The sequence below is a fragment of the Liolophura sinensis genome, chromosome 7 (assembly GCF_032854445.1).
Source record: "Liolophura sinensis isolate JHLJ2023 chromosome 7, CUHK_Ljap_v2, whole genome shotgun sequence".
In the NCBI taxonomy this organism is placed as follows: Eukaryota; Metazoa; Mollusca; class Polyplacophora; order Chitonida; family Chitonidae; genus Liolophura; species Liolophura sinensis.
In genome coordinates this window covers 52,056,412-52,078,188 of record NC_088301.1, presented here as the reverse complement: position 1 = coordinate 52,078,188, position 21,777 = coordinate 52,056,412, and the positions used below count along the sequence as shown (strand labels likewise).

The following is a 21,777-nucleotide window of genomic DNA, read 5'->3' as shown; positions in this document are numbered from 1 at the left end:
CCATGCTGGATTCTCGCCGAACGGCATAACTTATGTGTCTGTTGATTGGCCAAGGCTCAGAGATGTTTCATATCTGACCAATTGCTATCTTTGTCACAACAGGTGGTTGGAACAGATATTTGTCACATGACCCTGTGGGTGGACCATTCCCGTACACTTCCGCAACCTTCACCGGTGTGCACACTAAGTTTCTCTGTAAATTATTGTTTGTGTTTGTTCACATTTTACCTAAGCTGGTTGGAAAAACTAGGCCGGTTTATTGCGATAGGAGAAGGGTCTTGTCGCTCCAAATCCAAAATGTCTCATCAAACGGGAATACAAGGTAAGCATTGATCATGTTTCCAAAATTTCTGACAACTTGAAACGATCATAACCGAAAGTACCAATCACTTCCGTCATCGGATACTAATCATGGTTCTTGTTACACATAGCACTGTAGGCCTAATATAGTAGGCCAAAAAAGATAAAGCGTTTCAAACAACGATATATATATCCGACCCATCTAAAAATGTAAGTCAAACCTCCATAGGCATACTAGTCCTACTCGCACAGACAGTCATCATTTATATGGTTGGTCATGTATATAATACAGTATGCTACATGTACATAGGCCCTATATGTAGAACTATTTTCAAAACATATTTGACTGTTCTTAAATGTTGTCTATTCTGTAAGACGGATCAGAAGCTAAAAACCACTTGATCTCCCTAGTAACAATTGGTGTGGGTGAGCAAAACTGTCCTCCCAACGTTATTGTGTAGGAGAATGCCTATTTTTGAATCACTGTCAACAATCTTGTTTCGTTGGATTTGTACAGTTTTCAGCTTTCCAGAGTATTTCTGCAGAGCTTTCCTGATGTCGTTTTGTACTAGGCCTTATTGGTCGACAGTGAAGTGGCAAAAAGTGATGTTTTCCCCAGTTGATGCTTTAACATTGGGTGGTCATTTTGTTTTATGCACGAAAGGGTGGTCACGTGACCCCCCAACTTCCGACCCGTCTTACAACAAGCATTCCCTTTTGGAATTTGAGACTGCGGACATATGTGCATTTGCAGTCGTACTTGCACCATTGTCAAAATAATAAGGGAGTCAGTGTAAAACTCTGCTTCACAGCCTACTAAGTCCAAAACCAGGTTGTGTTGACATTCACAATTTATATGCTTTTGTCTTACATAAAATAATGTCTGGTTATTATCAGATGGACTTCCCTTAATATCATCCAGTGTTCATTTCCCTTTACACTCCCATGTTATCTTTCACCACATCATCTGTTTGCGGCTGCCTTGTATGAGTGAAGTGCCCTGAAATCCGTGGTCTCGAATATGGTGTAGGAAAACTTTGAGTGGCAGAATAAATCAGTTTTAGAATTTCTGTGATCTATTTAATGATAGCATTCTCAATAGTAATATGTAGTGAAATTATCTAATCTATCCAGATGACAGTGCAGAAGATTTCAGAGTTAATCATCTGTGATGGCAATAAATCAACAAAGTTACACTAGAGCAAGAGTATTCACCTTTTACTCATCAGATGAATCCTCTGGTTATTGGGGTTAAAATTGTCAGATAGATTTTAAGTGACTTTAGAATGTGCCACAGTGGACATTTGTGGTTGCATGGGCAAATATTGCTTGTTATGCCACTCTAAACCCCTCAAAGGCTGTCTGTGGTATGAAATGATATTGGGCTCTGTTTGGCTGCACAACAGCTGTGCTCCTGAATCTAAATATCAGTGGGGTTTTTTTTTTTTTGTTTGGTTTTTTTTCTTCCCTGTTTTTTTTTTCTTTAAAGTTAACCCATTCCCTAGATTTTTGAGTTATAGTCTGTATTCCCTGATTTTTAGTACATGAAGTATACACATTGCTGTCTTTCAGTGGATGATGATCTTCGCAAGTTCTTTGCAACCTGTAATGATGGGCATGTCCGTGTCATGAAAATTATCATTGAAGACGGTGAGATACTATATTTGTCTGTGTATGTGGATGTTTTTGATAGATATGTACATGTATGTTATTGTCTCATACACAAAATAGCTTTACGTTTGCATTTGGTATTGTACAAACTAATATTGTGAGTTTTTTGTTTTGGTGAATTTGAATTGAGTTCCATTCAAAATAACATGTAAACAAATAATCATGTCCTCATGAAAAACATGTGCTTTTAAAAACGACTGTTCTCACAGTGCTGTCCAAAATCTGTATTTTTCAATATGGATTAAATTTGCTTTTTATTTTGAAATTACAGAACAGATGAAATTGAAAACAAGTGACAGTCCATCTTCTGACTGGGAAAGTGATATCCTTTTAGTATACAGTATGAACTTGCCTAGTCTTTAGTATTTTTACAGTAAATGTGTAATAAATTTCACAAAATATTTCACCAACGATTAACCCAGTTGTACGGCATTGAAGTTGGTGAAGGTCACATGAAATTATGTGTTGTGGGGTATGTATATGTCCTACATGTAGTTCTTGAGGTCCGTTATTGGGAATTTAGAAGCAAGATATGGCACAGTACATATGGAACTACAAATCATTTTAAACCTTTATCCGTGTTGGATAAGTAATTTTACTCATTGTTTTGGAAATGGATTTTGCAAGTATTGACTTGGGAATTTAGAGTGTCACACTTGATGTTTAGATTCAACAAAGAACATTTTTTTAAGCCTGTCACTACATATTTACCTCATTGGCCTTGAAAAATAGATCAAGGTCACCAAAAATAAATAAACGAATGATTATGGCTTAATGCCACTTTGACAATATTGGAGCTATGTAAACTTACCCACTAGTGGAGGTGAGATAGAGATACCATGTTCACAATGTTTTCACAAAACAGGACATAATTAGCCTCAGTGACCTTGAAAAATTGTTGTATTACACCTTGTCCACTCCAATGAAACTCATTTTTTATGCCATCAAACTTGCATTATCCCACAATTCTGTAGCAGCCATACAATGGAACTACTAATGAAAGCAAGATACATTTCAATTACATAAATAAATGAAACAGTGGTTAAATTTAAACATCTACTAGATTGAGTACTGAAAATGAAAGCCTGTCTGATGGTTTCCCAAGCCAGATATCTTCCAATAATAAAAAAATGTTTCCGAACATTTTCATTTTTCATAGAAGTTATAATAATTAGCTGAATGGTGTACTTATGGTTTGCAGAGTGAGTATGATTTTTTAATGTAACAGTGGATATGGACGGACAATTAAATGTTTCCTTAACTATTTTTACATTATGATGCAAAGATACTTCCATTGCTGGAGCCAAAGCAGCCTTGCTACATACTTTACAGGCTCGATGTGAAAACAGAATATGGGTACAAGTGGGTGTTCATCAGTTGGTCACCAGACCACTCACATGTAAGATTTTAAACAAAATTATTAAAATAACATATATTACTGTTTGCATTAATTATGTTGCAGTGCATGTATACTACATATATTATGGGGGGGTGGGAGGGTATTTGCTTTTGGGATTGCTGCAACTACATGTGCCAACCTTTGAAAAATGAGATCGCATTCTTGAACTGAGTTTTTGCTGCTTAGGCTGTACCTTCATGGTTAGGCCAAGAGATTGTCCAGTACCTGGCAAAGGTAAATGGTTTACTCCAATCACCTCGGTGTCCTCCACCAATAATCCTGACAAGCATGAAAATTCTATAGAATGGCAACAAAAATTTCAGTTAAATGAAATGGGAACATTTATTTTACTTGAATATAATTTTATGTTTATGCTGAATTAAGGTGAGACAAAAGATGTTGTATGCGGGAACAAGAGCGACAATAAAAAGAGAGTTTGGAGACAACCATTTTCAAGAAGAAATCTTTGGAACAGCAATTGTGAGTTCATTTGACCTGGTTGTGTTGTATTTATAAAGTATGTTTGCCAGCAGCCTGTTATTATGCCACTATCATAAAACTACATGTGGAAGGGAGTCTTGGTAAAGCAGTTGCCCTCATCATGCTGTGAATGCTATACATTGAAATGAAATCAATGAATTACTTTTAAAGCTGGCTAGTGTCTCATCATCAATACGACGATTACTTAGATTGCTTTTCACCACTCAGTTAACCTGGCTTATAGTAATGGGTATCGTCATAGTCAGGTATGTCTGTCCATCCTTCAGTCTGTCAGTTACCAAAATATCTTTCAGTTTATGTTTTCTTTAGTGAATTTGTGAATGTCTTCCTATCGAAAGTGAACATTGTCCTAAAGCATCTACTGACTTTTGACTGTACTTTCTTGCAGTCAGAATTCTTATTGGCTGAAGTGCAATATATTTCCAAACTTCCAAAGGTTATAAGTTCATATTTGGTGATTCATCGCTTTTGAACATACTTGTATTATCTCCAATATGGTGTGCTGGGCAGTGATACATCCAATCTTTGTAGTATTTGAGGCCGAAAGGGTTTAGGTTTCAAAATGTTATCAAAACTCCATCAAAACAGGAAAAATAAAAACCACTCCCAGTTTTTTTTTTTCCAAAATGTGATGTTTATGATGTTGGTAGTTCATCTCTATAATATGTTCAGGTCAACACTTTATTAATGAAGATTTTCTTAATTTGCATTGCAGCCAATAGTCAAAACCAGATTGATGTTATTGAGTTATATCTGTCATTTTACAGGAAGATGTTAATCTAAAAGGATACAAGAAAAGCATGCAAGCCAAAAATGCCCCTGCTCCACTTACTGCTTCAGAAGAGGAATTGAAAATCATAAAACAAACAGAGGTGAGGGTCTATGAGAATAAAATGACTGACACACAAATATTGTCCTGTAGTGTATATCTTAAAGAAAATTGTAACAAAAAAAAAAGATAAAGGTATGTCCATGTAAATGTATGTGCATTTGTAGATATCATTTTCTGAGATTCAATTGCTCTCTTTCACAAAATAATCATATTTAAAAAGAGCGAGAAGTTAAATTTTGTGTCATACCCAAAGCTTTGGACTCCAGTAATAAGCAAAGCAATGTTAAACAGAATATTAGAGGTGGTGTCTTAAAAAGTCCTGCAAATATTGAGGTTTTGCACACATTTAGAGTACAGTAACACAAGGGGCTGTTCCATAATTGATTGGCTGTGTGCATATTAAATACAGTACCATAAATTAAAAAATTTATGACTTAGTGTATAGTTTATTTAGAACCGATGTTAAACAAAGTGTTTCTTAGGGATGGTATCTAAAAAAGTACTGCATGTGTTGAGCTCTGTTTTTTTTTTCAATCCATCATTGATTCACAGCGTGCATGTTAAATACTGTAACGTACAAAATTTATGATTGTGTTTTGAAATTAATGTTGAACAAAATGTTAAGGGGGGTGTCTTAAAAGTACTGCATGTATTGACCTGAAATTTTACATCCACATAATGCACAATGGCATGAGGTGGATGTTCCATCGCTGATTCTCAATACTCATATTAATTACAGTAAATTACCAAATTTGTGACTTTAGTACTTTATGTACATAAAACTGAAGTTTTGCATTTATGTGTCTCCTGCATGCAAACTCTTTGGTACATTTAGCTACGAAATCTATGTGTTGATCATGAATCTGACTTATTGGTAAGGAGATAGAGCTAGAGTTGGTGGGATTCCTTCATGTAAATGTACAGTTGTAGATATGCAAAATATATGTGTGTAGATTTACAAACCCATTCAACATTTGCAACATCACCATAAAAAATGATGAATTTACAGGAATTACCAGTACTTATTGTTGTGTGCCTTGTACAAATTGCACAATTTTATTACATGTATGACAAGTGATGTAAAAGGTTAAAATATGTGTGTGGTACTGCCAAGAGTGTAAATCATGATACGCGTGTATGTATTGATCATGGTGCTGGATGAATATTGAGAGATTGGAAATGATAGTTACATATGAGATGACTCATTTACCATAAAGCTTTTATAGAATAAAGGTAAAACTGGTTTACTTAGAGTTTAGGAATAATGTAGCATGATTGACATGGCAAGTAATCCATTTGTATCAGATTGCACACCTGATAGGCAGTACTACATGTCAAGTCACAAGTAAAGTAATGTTGTAACAACAAATCCTAGACACACAGGCTGTTTGTGACTGTAATAAGGGGAAAGTTATGCTTTGTACTTCTCACAGCTTGAAATGCAAATGCAGATGGTGAGTTTGTGTGAAGTTAGTGTAGGCATGATCGTTGTATACCAATTTTTTTAGAGGAAGTGATAAAAATAATGATTGTTAAAAGCAATTTCTTAATAATATTTACTTGTGATTAAACGTGGCTTGATGGTCCTGAGAGATTTGGACTTCAATTAACTGCATTAAATGTAGCATTGCAAAATCAGCATAACATTGTCTCTGGCATCAGAGATGTACATGTGGGCTCATTGATATGGGTGGGTATGAGGAACCCATGGAGTGCTATTTTTTGCTACATGTAACTTCACATGATAGCATGGATGTTGACCTGCATGTATATGCCTTGTTTGCTTCCATGTTCCATGATAAAGAAGCCAAAGACTAGAATCTGATCTGTGAAAAAAAATATTGGTATTAAACTTCAAGTCTAGACTCTAGTACATGTAGTAAGCACTGGTACACATGTACATGAATCATGTGTGTCTTTGTTAGAGCTTTGGAGAGTATGTATTAAAAATTTCAAAATAATGTACATGTTACTCATATAGGATCATTAGTAGCAGAATCATGATGTTTCTGAATTGTGTGTTCTCTGGATTGTGAATACAATTTGCTATTCTTGTGATTTATTGCATTACCCAAAACTGGTTACAAATTGTTGCTCATGTTTATTCATATATCTACATGTTTATTTAATTACATGGTTGAATAGTTACTGATTGTTAATAATGTTATTTGCACATTTCTGAATTCATGATTTTTTTGAGCAAATGCTGTGCTACAATGATTTTGTTGTTGTTTTTTTTCCTCTAAATGGGACCATTTTTCTGTAATTGCATGTAGACATCTTTTTCTATAAACCCATGCTGAATGCTCACAAGGTGATGATTACTTAAGCAGTAAGTGATAAACATACATACTTTTGATATTATGTATGCTGAAAAAAATTAAAATGGCCAAAAAGAGAATCATATTCCCGCTAATCTGAGTACTGGCCTTCATAGCTATCAGAATGTAGAGGAATGACACAGTTACTTCTGAATATAGCCTTTATTTACAGGATACATGAAACAAAAAGTATGAACTTCTCAGCTTTCTTCATGGAGCTTAAAAATATCTTTAAACTACAGTACTTTCTTAAGGCCCATGTGGTTGTTTAGAAATTAGATAGTCTACTTCTGTGGAATCAAAGGTGATAGCTGTCAAACAACTTTGTTGGGTGGAGAGCTCACACTAAGGAGTGGCACTGGTCCCACATCCCCAGTATGTCCAGCGATGACGTCATTTCTGAATGTCTCCAACCACTGACAGAGAATATTGATAAAATAAAGAGGTTATTAAGGAATTTAAAATATGCCTCAAAAATGAATTTTTTTCTCAATCCCTAATTCTTCTAATTTATGTGACATCTGGTCTGCTGTTTTTTAACCAATACACATGTACATGTAATTGTAGCAAGAATATTTAGTTTCTCTTTTTTTCACATGGTTAGGACATCTAATGACCAATTTTTCAAATCTTTACTTTGCCAAAAAACTGAGAGAGAAATGTTATTCTTTGCTTTCAGCACTATTTATATTTGTTGTGAAAATTTGAAGAAATAGGGTTTAAGGCATATCTTTCTTCATTTTCTTTCAACTGTACTCTTTGTTCTGGGGTACCTGTTCATGTATCCTTTAACATATTTTTCAGAGTGATTAATAGCGTAAACAGTGCTAGATAGAAAAAATGTTAATAGAATTTGACCGTCAGGGAAATTGCGATTTCAGGTCAAAACAGATGGCGTGGACACCAAGCACGTCACATTACCTGGTATTGCTTTCCCCATCTCTGAGGATGCCATACAAAAACTGCTGGATTTCAGTCAAGGCACAATCAGCTATGTACAGTTGGTAGGTACAACAAACATAATCAGTGTACTTATTTCACGTAAGAATTTGTCTTACTGTTGGAGAGTTCTGATGCTGAGCTTTTATAACAATGATTGTTTACATGCACCTTGTGCATAAGAGTTATAATACATAATAATAACGAATCACTAGTCACAATGCTCTCACACAAGCAGTGTTTTCCTGAAGGGGACTGCAGACATTGATTATATAATGAGCATCAATTATTATCCTGTTATAGCTTGTGTTTTGATTGTCATATAGCACCACCTTTTACATGTGTAAAATGTCATTGCAACTATTACATGTGTAAAATGGTGAACACATGATGATAATATGCTAAGTCCAATTTATTTGATGTTTTGTAATAACAATAGCAGACCATCTTTTCAAATCTGACCTTAAAACAAGTGCAACTTATAAATTTATGTTGTTACAGCTGTGTGTAAAAAAACAAAAAAAACACAACAAAAAAACTAATGAATATGGAACTCTTTACCATCATCCGTATTATTATTGTATTATGGTGAGCCAATAGTGTGAAAGTCTTGTTCAGTTGACCAGTTTGCCCCACTGACCATGTAAACATATTGTACCTGTACCCTATACCAAATTATGTGATAAAGGGAATTATATTGGTATTTGCCATCCACCTTTTTTTCCACTTTTCAGAGCATAGATGTGGTAAATGAGCAGATAAACCTAGAGGAAATAGATAATATTGACATTGGCAGTTTGAGGAGTAAAGTGCCTTCTGATCATCCACGTTACCATCTCTTCAACTACAAACATAAGCACAATGGGGAATACATGGAGAGGATAGGTGAGCCTAGAAAAGTTTTCAATCAGAATAGGAAATGAATGCTTAGTCCGTGGTTAACAAGACACTGAATGGGTCCTGAAGGAGTCTTTCTTCTTATAGATGTACAGTGTTGTGACATTAGTCTCCTGTAATAATGTTTCTTACAGTTGAATTTACGAATTTTTACTTGCCTTATCACAGCATACAAGTGACAGTAACATTTTAGGTAACTACTTAAAGATAAAGTCAACTACTTCCATTAATAAACAAACCGACCAACACCAGTAGCTTTCCCATTTGCTTTTGTCATCGGTATGCTGTTCTTGATAATGTTGTCATGACATTTGTCCCGCCGTCCATCCATCCGCACAACATTATTGTAATTCAAGTCATCCCATTTCTAATAAAGATTTCACATTTGGTTTTGCAAGTTCATATGGAGGTGAACCAGGTTTCCAGTCAAACTGGGACTATTTTTATCAAAAGTGAAAAGTTAGGAAAATGTGTGCAAAATAGAACTGTTTCACAAAGGGATCTCAAACAATGGTATACTGATTTATATTGAAGTGAACAACCTTGTTAGGTGTAGTGGGGTTCATTTTGTCAAATTTATGGTTTCTATGACAGCTGAGTGACAGTTTCATTAATGTGATCATAATGTAAGTTAAACCGCTCCAGTTAAGTATTTCGTCTTGTGCATAGGTTGATATGGGGTGGGGGTGAAGTATATTGCAGTCAAAGCAAGTTAAAGCAACTGAAATGATATCGAAGTTTCACAAATGCAAAGCTGTTAAACCCAGTGAAATTGCGTTTGTTACTTTTTTGTTTCATTTATTATTCTTTTGTGTTGTAGTTTTTATATACTCAATGCCTGGGTATTCATGCTCAATCAAGGAACGGATGCTGTACTCTAGCTGTAAGGCCCCTTTTCTGTCTGTCATGGAGGATCAGCTCAAAATGGACATTGAAAAAAAGGTATGTACTGTTGGCTTAAGACCAGGTTGCTAGAGGTGTAAAGCAAACCATGTATTTTTGCATTAAATTTACTTTTCTTTTGACTGTCAAAGATAATTAAAATGCTATTTGCGCCTTTATTTATTTGCATCTGCACCTGCAGGTTGTATTGTTAATTACTTCCTGATCACTGTTGATGCATATGAAATAACGTCAAGATTATGTTTCCAAAATACTGGTATTTTACAAATTTGTGAATTCTGATTACTAATGTTTTGGAATCGGTAGTGAGGTCTTATCAATCCACCTAAATATAGTGTATGCTTGAACATGTAGGTCAATTCAGAGAGCAGATATTCTGCAGATCTAATGTCTTCCTGCTTGTATATCATGGGAAGTATTACTGCATTATCTTTTGTGTCTGATTTCAGCTTGAAATTGACAAGGGCAGTGAGCTCACCGAAGAGTATGTTTACAGTGAAGTACATCCAAAGCAGAATATTGTGAAGCAAGCATTTGCAAAACCTAAAGGTCCAGGTGGGCGTGGACCCAGAAGAATAACAAAGCCCTCGGCGGATAGTTAATCCTGATTTCACTGTAGTTATTGTGTTCAGGCCTTCTATTCTCACTGGTTACTCTGCACAAATTGAACAAAGTAACAGCAACGATATTTCACAGAGAGCTAAAATTGCTTTCTGCAGCAAAACTGCAGTGTATACTCATCTTAATAACCTGTCAAGAATGCTGTTAACTCAAGTTGGAAGAGTAACATTGTATAATATATGTATAATAGTGCCTGCTTCTGGAATGTATCTCTGAGGTTTCTAATGGAAAGGAAAGCATTACTTTGTTATTTACAGAAATCTAACAAAATGATTGTAGTTTTGATCTTAACATTTCGTGAGGTAATCAAAAAAATTGATGTGTTGTAGTTCATCTCATTGACAGAATGCTTCCATCTTGCATCTGTAGTAAAAAAATCACCTGTATTATGCAAATATCAGCCAGTGCAGGAGGTCCTGAAAACAGATGCAATCTATAGTGACACTGTACATATACAGTGGTTTGTTAATATATTCTGTACTAATGTGTTTCTGCTATACCCTAGTTACACATGTAGAAGAATTATAGATTGTATTTTTTGGTAAAATACTTTTGTGTTGGAAGGGTTCTTTTATGTAAAAACCAGGGGAATGTTGCAACTTTTTCATGTAAACCTTTTTGGCCAGCTTGTTTTTATACCTTGCTGGTCCTGTGATCAATTGGTTGTTACAGTTGTTATTTTTTTTTTTTTTTGTTATAACATAAATCAACCATTCCTCAATTTCATGGATAGTGAAATTCAAAAGTAATTCATGATGCACACATACATGTACCTGTATATTGTTTTATTTTAGTAAATAATATAATTAAATGTCGGTTGAATGAAGTTAAATGAAAGAGATTGAAAATTCAGAAGCTGAGGGATGTAGTGAGATTCTAATAGTCTTATTGATAATCTCTATTACAGTAGGTATGTTTTTAGAGAGCACAGGGTACCACAGCATCAGCTTCAGCAGGTACACAATAAGTGTTTTGTCCAAGTTTAAAGATGCTGACAAAGATTGTAAATCCCAGTAAAGCCAGGATAGCTATTCCAAACCATTGGGCAACACAACATTTATATCCCCTTTTATATGCTTCACACTGTATCCAATAACTGACTCTGTGTAAGATATTAATTCATTTGGATTTCTCAGTATACTTGTTCATCAAGTAGGGAAACAGCATGTTAACATAGTGGTGTCCAGCTCTGTTTACCGCCCTTTTTTGGTACCGCTGTTTCCATGAACATAGCATACCAAGTGTTGCAAGTTGTGATCTTGAATATCTAGGGTACTCCTGTAGTGGGGCTACATTGTCATGATTGGGAATGAAATTTCAGGTAACCTGTCTGAATTTTTCCCGCAAAATTATCACCATATGTGTAGCACACCCAAACAGGTAACAGTGTAGTTTCTGGAAAGTTGACTGCCAAGAGTTGTCAAATTGTTGTGCAACAAAGCTTTCAACTACCCTTTACTGCACATCCTGAATTTAAACAAGATACAAAAGGTTGTCTCGTTTGCTAACTCTGATCACACATCCTGCTGTACCAAGGCATGTTCATTTGATGTAGTTAGTCTTTCCATGTACGTGTACCACTGATGTGTCGCATGAGTGTAGATGAAATATCAATTATCCCTTTTCTCATGTGAGCATAGTAATATTAATCATTTAAACTCAAGAAATTTGAAATGAAGCGAAAATATTGTATTGTAATATCCGTGGTTTTGAAACATGTTATAGAAACAAATCTCTTCTGAATATCAGCAGTATTTTTTACCGAAGACAAGGACTTCATGAATCTAATTTTCTATAAAAACAACCCACTGTGTACACACACATAATTTGCATACTTCACCTACATGTATGAAGTAGCCTACAATGTTTGTGTTTGGTGCAGTTGTAAATTTACTTTTATAAAAACTGTAAACATCACTTGTAAATTACCCTAAGTGCAAAAAACAAAGTATGCTGAATTTTATTGGATATTTTCCATAATTTTCAATCACTGCCCGATAAACATCCGCAGGACAATAGCGATGAAATAAACCTATTTGCTATAGTTGTTTGCAAATGCATGTACAAGAGGTAAAAGTGATTGAGTTGTTTTTTATTGCTGTGTGATGAAAACTCTATTTGCAGTATGCAGAATTTGTTAATCATCCACATCAGGAATGAAATAAAAGCTGACGTGCAGTCATATAGATTTATTATCTGTCTTTGTTAGTGATAATTTTTTAATACTTGGTAGCAGCAAATTTTATTACAAACGTTTGTCATATAGTGGTGGTCATATGATATGATTTGTTGTGCTAACAAGAGAGTTGTTACAAAACATGTCACCACAACAAACTGTATCAAGTAAACACAACCTAGATGGTCTGTGTAGGTTGATTTGTAATGAGTTGATGTGATTGACAAGACAAATTACCGCTACTCAAATCTTTTTTTTTTTTCAGACTCGCACCTTATAGCTTAGTAGCAATTCTTTTTGACTTCATAAATCCTTCCCAACCCCACCTACCCTGAAAAAATTAAAATGTTAATGTTGTTAGGTGAAGTACTGGCAACACACCCATAGCTCAGTTACAATATATATTATAACTTTGTGAAAGCTCCCAATAAACTTGTGTTGACGTACTGGTGTTAAAGAGTACCTGTTCTTACATTGTATACTATTACTCTATTACAGGAAGTTATGAATGAGCCAGAATTTGTGTCCCTGGGTGATTTGTATGCACAAGTACATGTAAGCCTTCCTATTTCCTGGGGTGTTGTTTGATGACAGACTCAAGAATGTGTCGCATAAAATAAAGAAGTGCCTTAAGGATATTTTGGTCCTTGCAAGTAGTAGACATCACCAGACCAGATGAACAAAATTTTACCTCCAGAGTGAACTAGTTGTGACAGGCCTACCAGCTGGTGATCTGAACCAGTAATCTCTGGGTTTGGAGTCCATACTTCTACCACAAGACTAAAATTCACTACATTCCGAAAATAGATAGCGCATGTATATTACCCTGTTACATTCACCCCCAGTTTTTCTAAGCACATCCTCGTGACTAACCACTTTCTGGCTGTACATTGGAAGGCCTGCCAGCAACCTGTGGATGGTCGTGGGTTTCTGCCGGTTTCCTCCTACCATAATGCTGGCGGCTGATGTATAAGTGAAATATTCTTGAGTATGGTGTAAAACCCAATCAAATAAATCAATAAATAAATCGTGACTAACCAAGAAACGAGAGTTGAACAGTCACACGGTTTCCACCAAAGCATTCACTACCCTAATATGGCTGGCCTATCAGCTGGGAATTTGAACCAGCGATCTCTGGAGTCTGTGCTTCTAGCCCTGAGGTAAATGGCACATATATCACCCTGTTACATAGTGGTGTATGACATACAGCTGGAAGGCAAGCAATAATCTCCAGTGAGCTTTGTAATGTATACTGGTTCATGTACATGTATGACCACCTTCAAGCATGGTTGAATGCTTATTCCTACTAAGGACCCAAGCACAATGGAGGAGGCCTCATTAAATGCTCTTTGTAGGAATTCAAACAAAAGATATTAAAGAGAATGTTACCGCTGGTCTAGGTGTCATGACTGGTGTCTTTGATTGATGACCATTTATTTATTTATTTGCTATTTGATTAACACCAGATTCAAGAATTTTTTACTCATGATTGTACAAGTACATGCATCATGCCAAAGCACCAGAGAGGACACCCCACCCAATCACATTATAATTAGACTGGGCCAACAAGTCCCGTTTCCTTGCTGTAACCTCTCAGCAACACGTATCATTTTTAAAGTCTTTACTTGGACACAGCCCAGGTGCGCTCCCAGGTCTCCGGACAATGAGGCATAACTTATGTGATGGCAGTAAGATTTACGAGAGGTGGAAACTAGACCACCCAGAGAAAACCATCAACCTTTAACCAGGTAGCTCATAAACCTCCTGACTTGATGCCTCAGCAGCATCAGCAAGAGCTTGATTTGAACATGGGACCTTAAGGAAGCCATCGCCTTACACATCTGTGCCAGCAAGCCCCCTGCTTCCTCACTGAAGTCTTATGCCAAAGACACCAGTCATGACACCTAGACCACTGGCAGCATTCTGACAAACTTCCTCACAAATAATAACATCTATACTGATGCCACTAGGTATATGGAATCAGAGTTCTTTGCACTGAAGTAATGCATATATGTGTTCTTGTCCAGCTGATGTTACCTTTACTGATGTCTTGAAATATGGCATATTTTTTACCATGTGATATAACTCTGGCAACGGAAATGTAAAGAAAAAAATGCACACAATTGCTGTACCTACAACAAGAACAATTAACCAACATGGCTCGGTTTTATTGTACATGGCTTAAATACTATTTAATTTGTACAAAAAAAAAAAAAGAAAGAAAAATACAGAAAATACATAGATATTGGCACTCATATTAGTTTTATATCCACCTTTATACAGGATGACTCAAAGGTCAAAGACATCAAGACACATACGTATCATCCGCTCTTTAACGTACAATTGTCAGTATACAGTAGTTAGGTAATTTTTCACCACGCTGGTAGGAGTACCTCGGCGTCTACTCTTCTAAACATACATTAATTCAACTTGGCTGCGGTATAACACTAGTAAACATTATCTCATGTTCTCTGAAAAAATGAGAAAATAATAAAAATTACTTTCATGCACAAACTATGTACTAACAACATGTAGTTATGACATCAGACAACAATATCACAGGATTTGAGAGGATGAACATATTGGAGTTCGTGGTATCAACTAGATCAAAAATGATTCAAATGTGCATTCCTCTGTTAACATGGCCATATTACTGTAAAATTTACTTTATCTGATTAGTGTTTTATGCCATACTCAAGAATATTTCGCTTAAACGACAGCAGCCAGCATTATGGTGGGGTAGAGCCTGGGGAAAACCTACAACCATCTGCAGTTGCTGGCAAACTTTCCCACATACAGCTGGAGAAGAATTATTACTGTAGGAATAAGTGCCTTTGTGTTTTATAAGCCAGGCAGTGATTTTGAGTGTGCAGGTCAAGATTATGATTGGGGCAAACCAGAGTGCTCAAGAGTAAACCACTGACATTCACTAGGAACCTGACAACCTCGTGATTTAAGCCACATCCGAGGTATCAAGAGCCGGATTCCAGTATGCAATCTCAATGGTCAAGGGCTAAACACTTGCACCAAGCCAGTGTGTTTACCATCTGAGCCATCAACGCCCCAAGAAGTGTGATATATACTGTTTGATGAAGTCAATCGCTTACTTCTGTGTTTCTAGTAGAGCTTGAATTTCCCTAAAGTGCCTGTCTTCCTGGAGTTCACCACTGGCATACATCATGCCGTATATAGCCAGCCCTGCTCCAAGCCTGTCAACAATAAAAGTACTCAAAAACAACAGCCTAAATCCAGGATATTGAGCTCATTTAAAATGTCCACCTCTAGTGCCTCTTTGCAGTCTGCATTGCTGCATATTTAACATACACAGCTTGTACAATTACAACAAACCAATCAAACGATCATTTCTTGTGTTTAATGAACAGTGCCTCGGTTATTGCGTGCTGAAAACAGTTTTAGTAAAGAAAGTTTCATGTACTTTAGGAATATTTGGAAACAGTTACTGGAAAATTTTGTTCTCAACTTTTTTCTCTTCCAAAAATGTGTATTCTACTATTTATGAGCCCTTACCCCATTACAGATCCAATTACACCTCCTGCCAGACTGGCTTTCAGACCAAGATTCATCTTAATCATACATCCAGAAAAGACTAAAAAATAAAGTTATATTTCAGATAGTATAATGTCATTTAATTACATGGTGATCTAATACTGTTTTTTGAGCTAACCTTTTTGGAAAGTGCCAAGATGAGGCATTTTGCTGTATGACGTCACAACACTACAACACTGTCCTGAGCTATCCGAACATAAAAGCACATGCTGCGAGTAGAGGAGCTAACTTGTTTTCAAAAGATTGAGCACTTGCCAGCAGACTGCTCAATGGGTGCAATGGGCATAGACTTGGGTGTAAACCCATAATTCTGAATAGGCCATAGCAATAGGGCATAGAGCTGAACATAAAAACTGCCATCTTTTCACTTAAATACACAATCTCCTCATTTGCCTGCCATGGTTTCAGTCTCAACTTTCTTGGAGAGAGTGAGTGCTTGTGTTTAACGTCGTACTTATCAATTTTTTAGTCATATGACGACGATCGACTTTCTTGGAAGTTTACAGTAGCGAAAAGGTTGCAGCAACACAGTACTTTCGTCAGGTGGAGCCAAGACTAACAGTCATCACAAAACATATACATGTTAAATGTCAGCATCAAAAATGAACTGGCCTCTGACAAAATCAACATACCGATAGACAATCTATGAACTTCACTGGGAACAAACATAACCCCTACAAAGACCTAAAATGACATAGCTCCAGTACCTTAACCATATTACACAGTATCAGAAACAAAGACTGCATTCGGCAGCAGGTCTATCAGTCAAATGAATCCCCTTCTTTTGACATCACAAGTGGTATATACGACTCATAAACTCAAAAGTTATCTGAAGGATCGAGTCTGTGACCTTCACCTGGGGAAGTTTAGTAAAGATGGCTGATGAGGAAAAGGTCCATGAAGACTATACTAAGATATCGGCTAACAATTTATCCTTCTCATCCTCTGTCCATGCATGTCCTCGATCTCACTGTAGTCAAACACCAACAGCAACAAGCTACTCACTTCCAGCAAAACAAAAGCACAAACTGCCTATGCATTCACCATCCTGTTTCATTGGCATGACTTGCAAAACTGTCCGATTGATTCCGCCTAGTTCCTTCAACCAAATTCACGACATGAATCATCGAATCGGGTTACTGAACACAGCAAAAGCTGATGTTATTACATGTACCACATTTTTATTATCATTGCTTCAAATATCATTGCTTAAATTTGGCTTTACACAAATTGATGTTTGTGTGTGCAGTAACTTACAGCTTCCAGCAGCATACTCAAAGGGTGAACTTTTATTTCTATACACTGCTATACTCTGCGATACCAATCTGTGTGAAAATAGAAACAGAAGAAGTCTCTATTCTGTCACTATACACAATACAATAGCTGTGTGAAATGTCAGTGTATTAGACAGCAGAAAAAGTCACGTTTAGTTATCAAGCTATTTTACCAGCTAATATGCAATATGGACAAAACCGAGGAAGGGATTTATTTCCCTGCCAGCTAACATGCAATATGGAGATTACCAAGGAAGGGATTTATTTTATTTGATTGGTGTTTAATGTCATCCTCAACAGCTTTCACTCATATGATTGCAGTCACTTTTATGGGTGAAGGAATCCTAAAAAGATCCCAGGAAAAAACAATGATTTCAGGCATGTTGCTGACACACTTTCCCACATATGATATAACATTACCAGTCCACCTGCTAATCTCCCACAAAGAGATTAATATGTTGTACCCCGATGTTCGAAGCACTAAACCAGCAGGTACACGTTCAAATCACAATGCTTCAGCTCTTATAGCTTTTAAGTACAATAAGGAAGTTTTTGGAAGTGTTTATAAACATCAATGAAATAAACAAATGGACTTCATCTTAACCCCTGCATTTCCACAACCAGCATTACCAATAATCAACTTCACTCAAATCAGTCAACAAGCAGCAAAGAGAATAAAACGTTTTGAAAGCGGGTCTGCTGGCATCTTCAAGATTAGGTCACTTGAGACTGCTTTATCCACTTTTCACATACTTGCATGAGAACTAGAAGAGTTACATATAGACTGAAACAAGGTACAACATTCGGAACCGTCAAAATTAAAAAAATTAGTTCATATTTACAAGAATGGTAGTAAGAAACATCCCAACTTCAGGGCCCACCAGGCTCCATCTTTCAACACAGTTAATATTATTCTGTCATTCATAAGTCTCTGAAATGCAGATATGAGCAGCATAAATAATTAGTCATGTCAAAAACAAGCTACACTATGTACATGTATCTTTCTTCAATGTGTTAGAAACAGACTGACTAGGAGTGCAAATGAAATACCACTGAGGTAATCCAAGTGCTTATTCAAGTCTGCTCTTATAAACACTTACATGTATATGACTGCAATCACTATAATGAACAAATCAAGCAGTCAGCAGGCAACATGAAACAGCTGCTTGGCTTAGCACAACCCCAATATCATTAAACTGCTGACAACCTGGGCTTCCCCATCTACATATAGCCCCAGGAAACAAATTTACCCAGCTTAGACATCAGCACCAACATGATTCACCATCTTACAACACCATGCAGGTCTGTCAGCAACCTGCGGATGAATGTGGGTTTCCCCTGGGCTCTGCCCGGTTTCATCCAACCACTATGCTGGCTGTCATTGAATAAATGAAATATTCTTGACTTAGGCTTAAAGCACCAATCAAATAAATGAATAAATACAAGGGCTTGCGTTGCTTTGTATCTTATGATGTCTTTAGTAACTGTATATCACCCATATACTTACTGCTGCTTTAAACCTTGTTGTGAAAACTGTGAGTTTATTTTTGTCCAAAAACTCATCCCTGGCCCTTCTACTACTGATGATTGATGAAAATACAAATGCACATCCACAGGCATTTGTTATGGTAATGCCAATATTTTCAATCTCTGTGCTGTAGCGCCCATTTTCTCTACAATTATTGAAGAAGACCTTGAGATCTCGAACATTAAGCCATAAATAAAAATATGTTGAATAGGGGTATAACCCGAACAACCTTCCAAAAAGAGCCATACATTTTATAAGGATATTAGATTGAATCTCTCTTTTTATATTTCTCTCAGTTAAATTCTTGAAAACCTCTATCTCTTTCATAAGCAAAAAAAAAAATTTCCAATAAACCAAATTTAAATAGAGTTTAAAATATAAATGCCTTTTCTTATTTATAAATCTATTTATTTATTTATCTGTTCAACTGTTATTTTACAACACACTCAAGAATTTATATATAATTTATACTATGGCAGTCAGTTTTATGAGTGGAGAAAATTGGAGTGCCTTGCATAAACCACTGACATTTGCTAAGCTAAGCCCACTGTATTGGTGGAAGAAAGTGGCCTTCAACGGACGTTTAACTGAGCCTGCAACCCATATTTCTTGGCATCTGAAAGCAAGGAAACTACTATGTCACACATAATTTTTCATTTACTTGGTCTTTTTCACAGCACTGCTTTAATTTTAACCTTTAAGTCAATGGATGGCGGAGTGTAGCTACGTTTATGAGCTGTATATTGGGAAATGATGGGTCTGCTGCCACTAGACATTAATGACTTGAATCCCAACCCATACATGGAACTTACATGTAACTAACTAGTAAGTTTCTGAACAAAAGTCACTTACTGTGAGCTCAATCCTAAATAGGGAAGAATCAATACTGCTATAAACACTTACATTACATTATAAGCTAGACAGGAATCAAACCCAATGGGTTGGCTATACAACCACTGGATGCACTCAGTAACACATATTAAGATACTTTAATTCTTCAATCTTTTCGCGTGTTTGCAAGGTGTTTCTTCAAGCATATTCTGAAGGCATTAGTTTTGTCTCCAATGTCAAATAAAAAATGTGCATATATTGCACTTTCATATTCAAAAAGGTTGAGGAATTAGGGTAAAGATGCTCATAATACTGTAAATATATTTACAGACATTGAAAAGTGCATGTGGATGAAGTATACTGCTTCAGGTGCAGTAATTCCACTAAAATTTAAAAGCATTATCCCAAAAATATCAAGTTAAATAATCATGTAATACCTGAACATGCAAGTATCAAGCATACTTAAAATTTACAGTAGACAAATGATCCCCTTACGTTCTAGTGAACATCTCTTTCAGTCTGTCTCTGCCAGTTTCTTTCAACAGGTATGCATGTACATCAGCTTCTGTCACTATAGCCTTTGATTTAACATTCTGAGTTGCCATTCTCTTTTCTATGACATCAGTTGCTGAAGGTATCTCAGCATACACAACCGGCAAACGTAAAAAAGAACGTAAGCGACAATATGTCAGGTAACTTGACAGTCTTGAAGTAGCATCATGTCTGGAAGTTCCAAATATGCCTTGGCTTTTAGCAGAGAGCAACTTGTAGTAAATACCATCCCTATGTTTATCCATGGTAACAGATCTAACCTCACAGGCCTGTCAAAAAATTTTAAAAATCAATTATTAACATACATGTCCACAAGGAATCTGGTGACAATAGACACCATTGATAGCATACCTGTACACACATGTTCAGACAGGAACTTATGTGGCTAATATGTTTTGTGTACCCCATGTTGGAAGTACACTTAACATTTTAGCCAGGTATGCATTTTCTGTGTGTCAGTAAAGTAGTTAACCTAAACAACTGTGAAAACAAATGTCCGTAAGCAAAGTGTAAAATCCACAGATTCCATGGACCTTATGATAAACATCTAATCATATATAACTGAAATAACACGTCAAACCCAATGAAAACACTGAGTTACATCATACAAGAAGAAACACCTCTCCACTCTACTTACTAATTCATCTCTTTCTAGTACATGTTTACAGCATTAAACAGTTCAATGCTAAGCCTGTTTAGGAGAATTGTGGACATGGATCAGTTACTGTTCACGCAGAGTGATATGACAAAGTGCATGGTGCTGATGGGTTCCTAAAGAGAAAATCTTAAAGGTTAAAAGCTATAAATATATGAGCACTAATACATTTTTGTTTTGAAAGCAACCTTTTTTCAACACAAAATATAAACCTTTGCAAATAAAGAATAAAAATGTTAAGACTGCTTAAGCCCTAGAAATGTGCTGGCGTATTATTAACTTGGACCCAAATTGATATGACAACAGCAGATTAAGTACATGTACAAATCAAATGCACACATTCAGCATGAGTACACTTTTAAAATTTTAGATGCAGCCAAAAAACTGTAGAAAGACGTTAAGATTTTTTAACGACTAACCACAGTGTATTGTATCCATATTTTAATTACAACATTACAACAACAACGCTATGTTATCGGTATACATGCCTACATTCGGGTACCGGTGCGTGCATGCGTAAAATGTCGTTGTTGTTGTTATAAATTACTGTTTCGATACCTATACAACTTAGACTACAGTGCTGTGTGAGTTGATAAAGAGCTAGGCAATAATTTTATCTCTTGACGACGTGACACATTTCAAGCAATCCAATACTAGAATAGCGCAAAATTGTGTACAAAGCTTACATAAAAGGCGATCAATAATTTTCACATCACCACTGTATCAGCGTGCCTGGAACTTATGGGAAGGGGAGACAATCCTGTGCCGGACGTAAATTGACGGAAAAGTCATGTGATACTCCCAGGTGAC

The 21,777-nt window shown here is 36.1% G+C and overlaps 2 protein-coding genes across 2 annotated transcripts; one reads left to right on the top strand and one right to left on the bottom strand.

Moving 5' to 3' along the window:
* The first annotated feature begins 173 nt into the window (after nt 1–173).
* On the top strand, nt 174–12,568 carry LOC135469759 (twinfilin-1-like). The gene is made up of 10 exons (XM_064748343.1): nt 174–322; nt 1,873–1,950; nt 2,243–2,295; nt 3,245–3,370; nt 3,755–3,850; nt 4,639–4,743; nt 7,906–8,028; nt 8,698–8,848; nt 9,681–9,802; nt 10,213–12,568. Exons 1-10 carry the CDS (start codon nt 298–300, stop codon nt 10,363–10,365), a joined length of 1,032 nt encoding a protein of 343 aa, XP_064604413.1. The 5' UTR covers nt 174–297; the 3' UTR covers nt 10,366–12,568.
* Nucleotides 12,569–14,803: 2,235 nt separating this feature from the next.
* On the bottom strand, nt 14,804–21,706 carry LOC135470594 (RPII140-upstream gene protein-like). Its single transcript, XM_064749629.1, has 8 exons — nt 21,654–21,706; nt 20,256–20,581; nt 18,909–19,074; nt 18,244–18,332; nt 17,385–17,452; nt 16,089–16,167; nt 15,668–15,769; nt 14,804–15,031 (listed from the first exon to the last, which is right to left on the bottom strand). The coding sequence occupies exons 2-8, from the start codon at nt 20,555–20,557 to the stop codon at nt 14,986–14,988; spliced, it is 852 nt and encodes a 283-aa protein (XP_064605699.1). The 5' UTR covers nt 20,558–20,581; nt 21,654–21,706; the 3' UTR covers nt 14,804–14,985.
* Nucleotides 21,707–21,777: the final 71 nt, after the last annotated feature.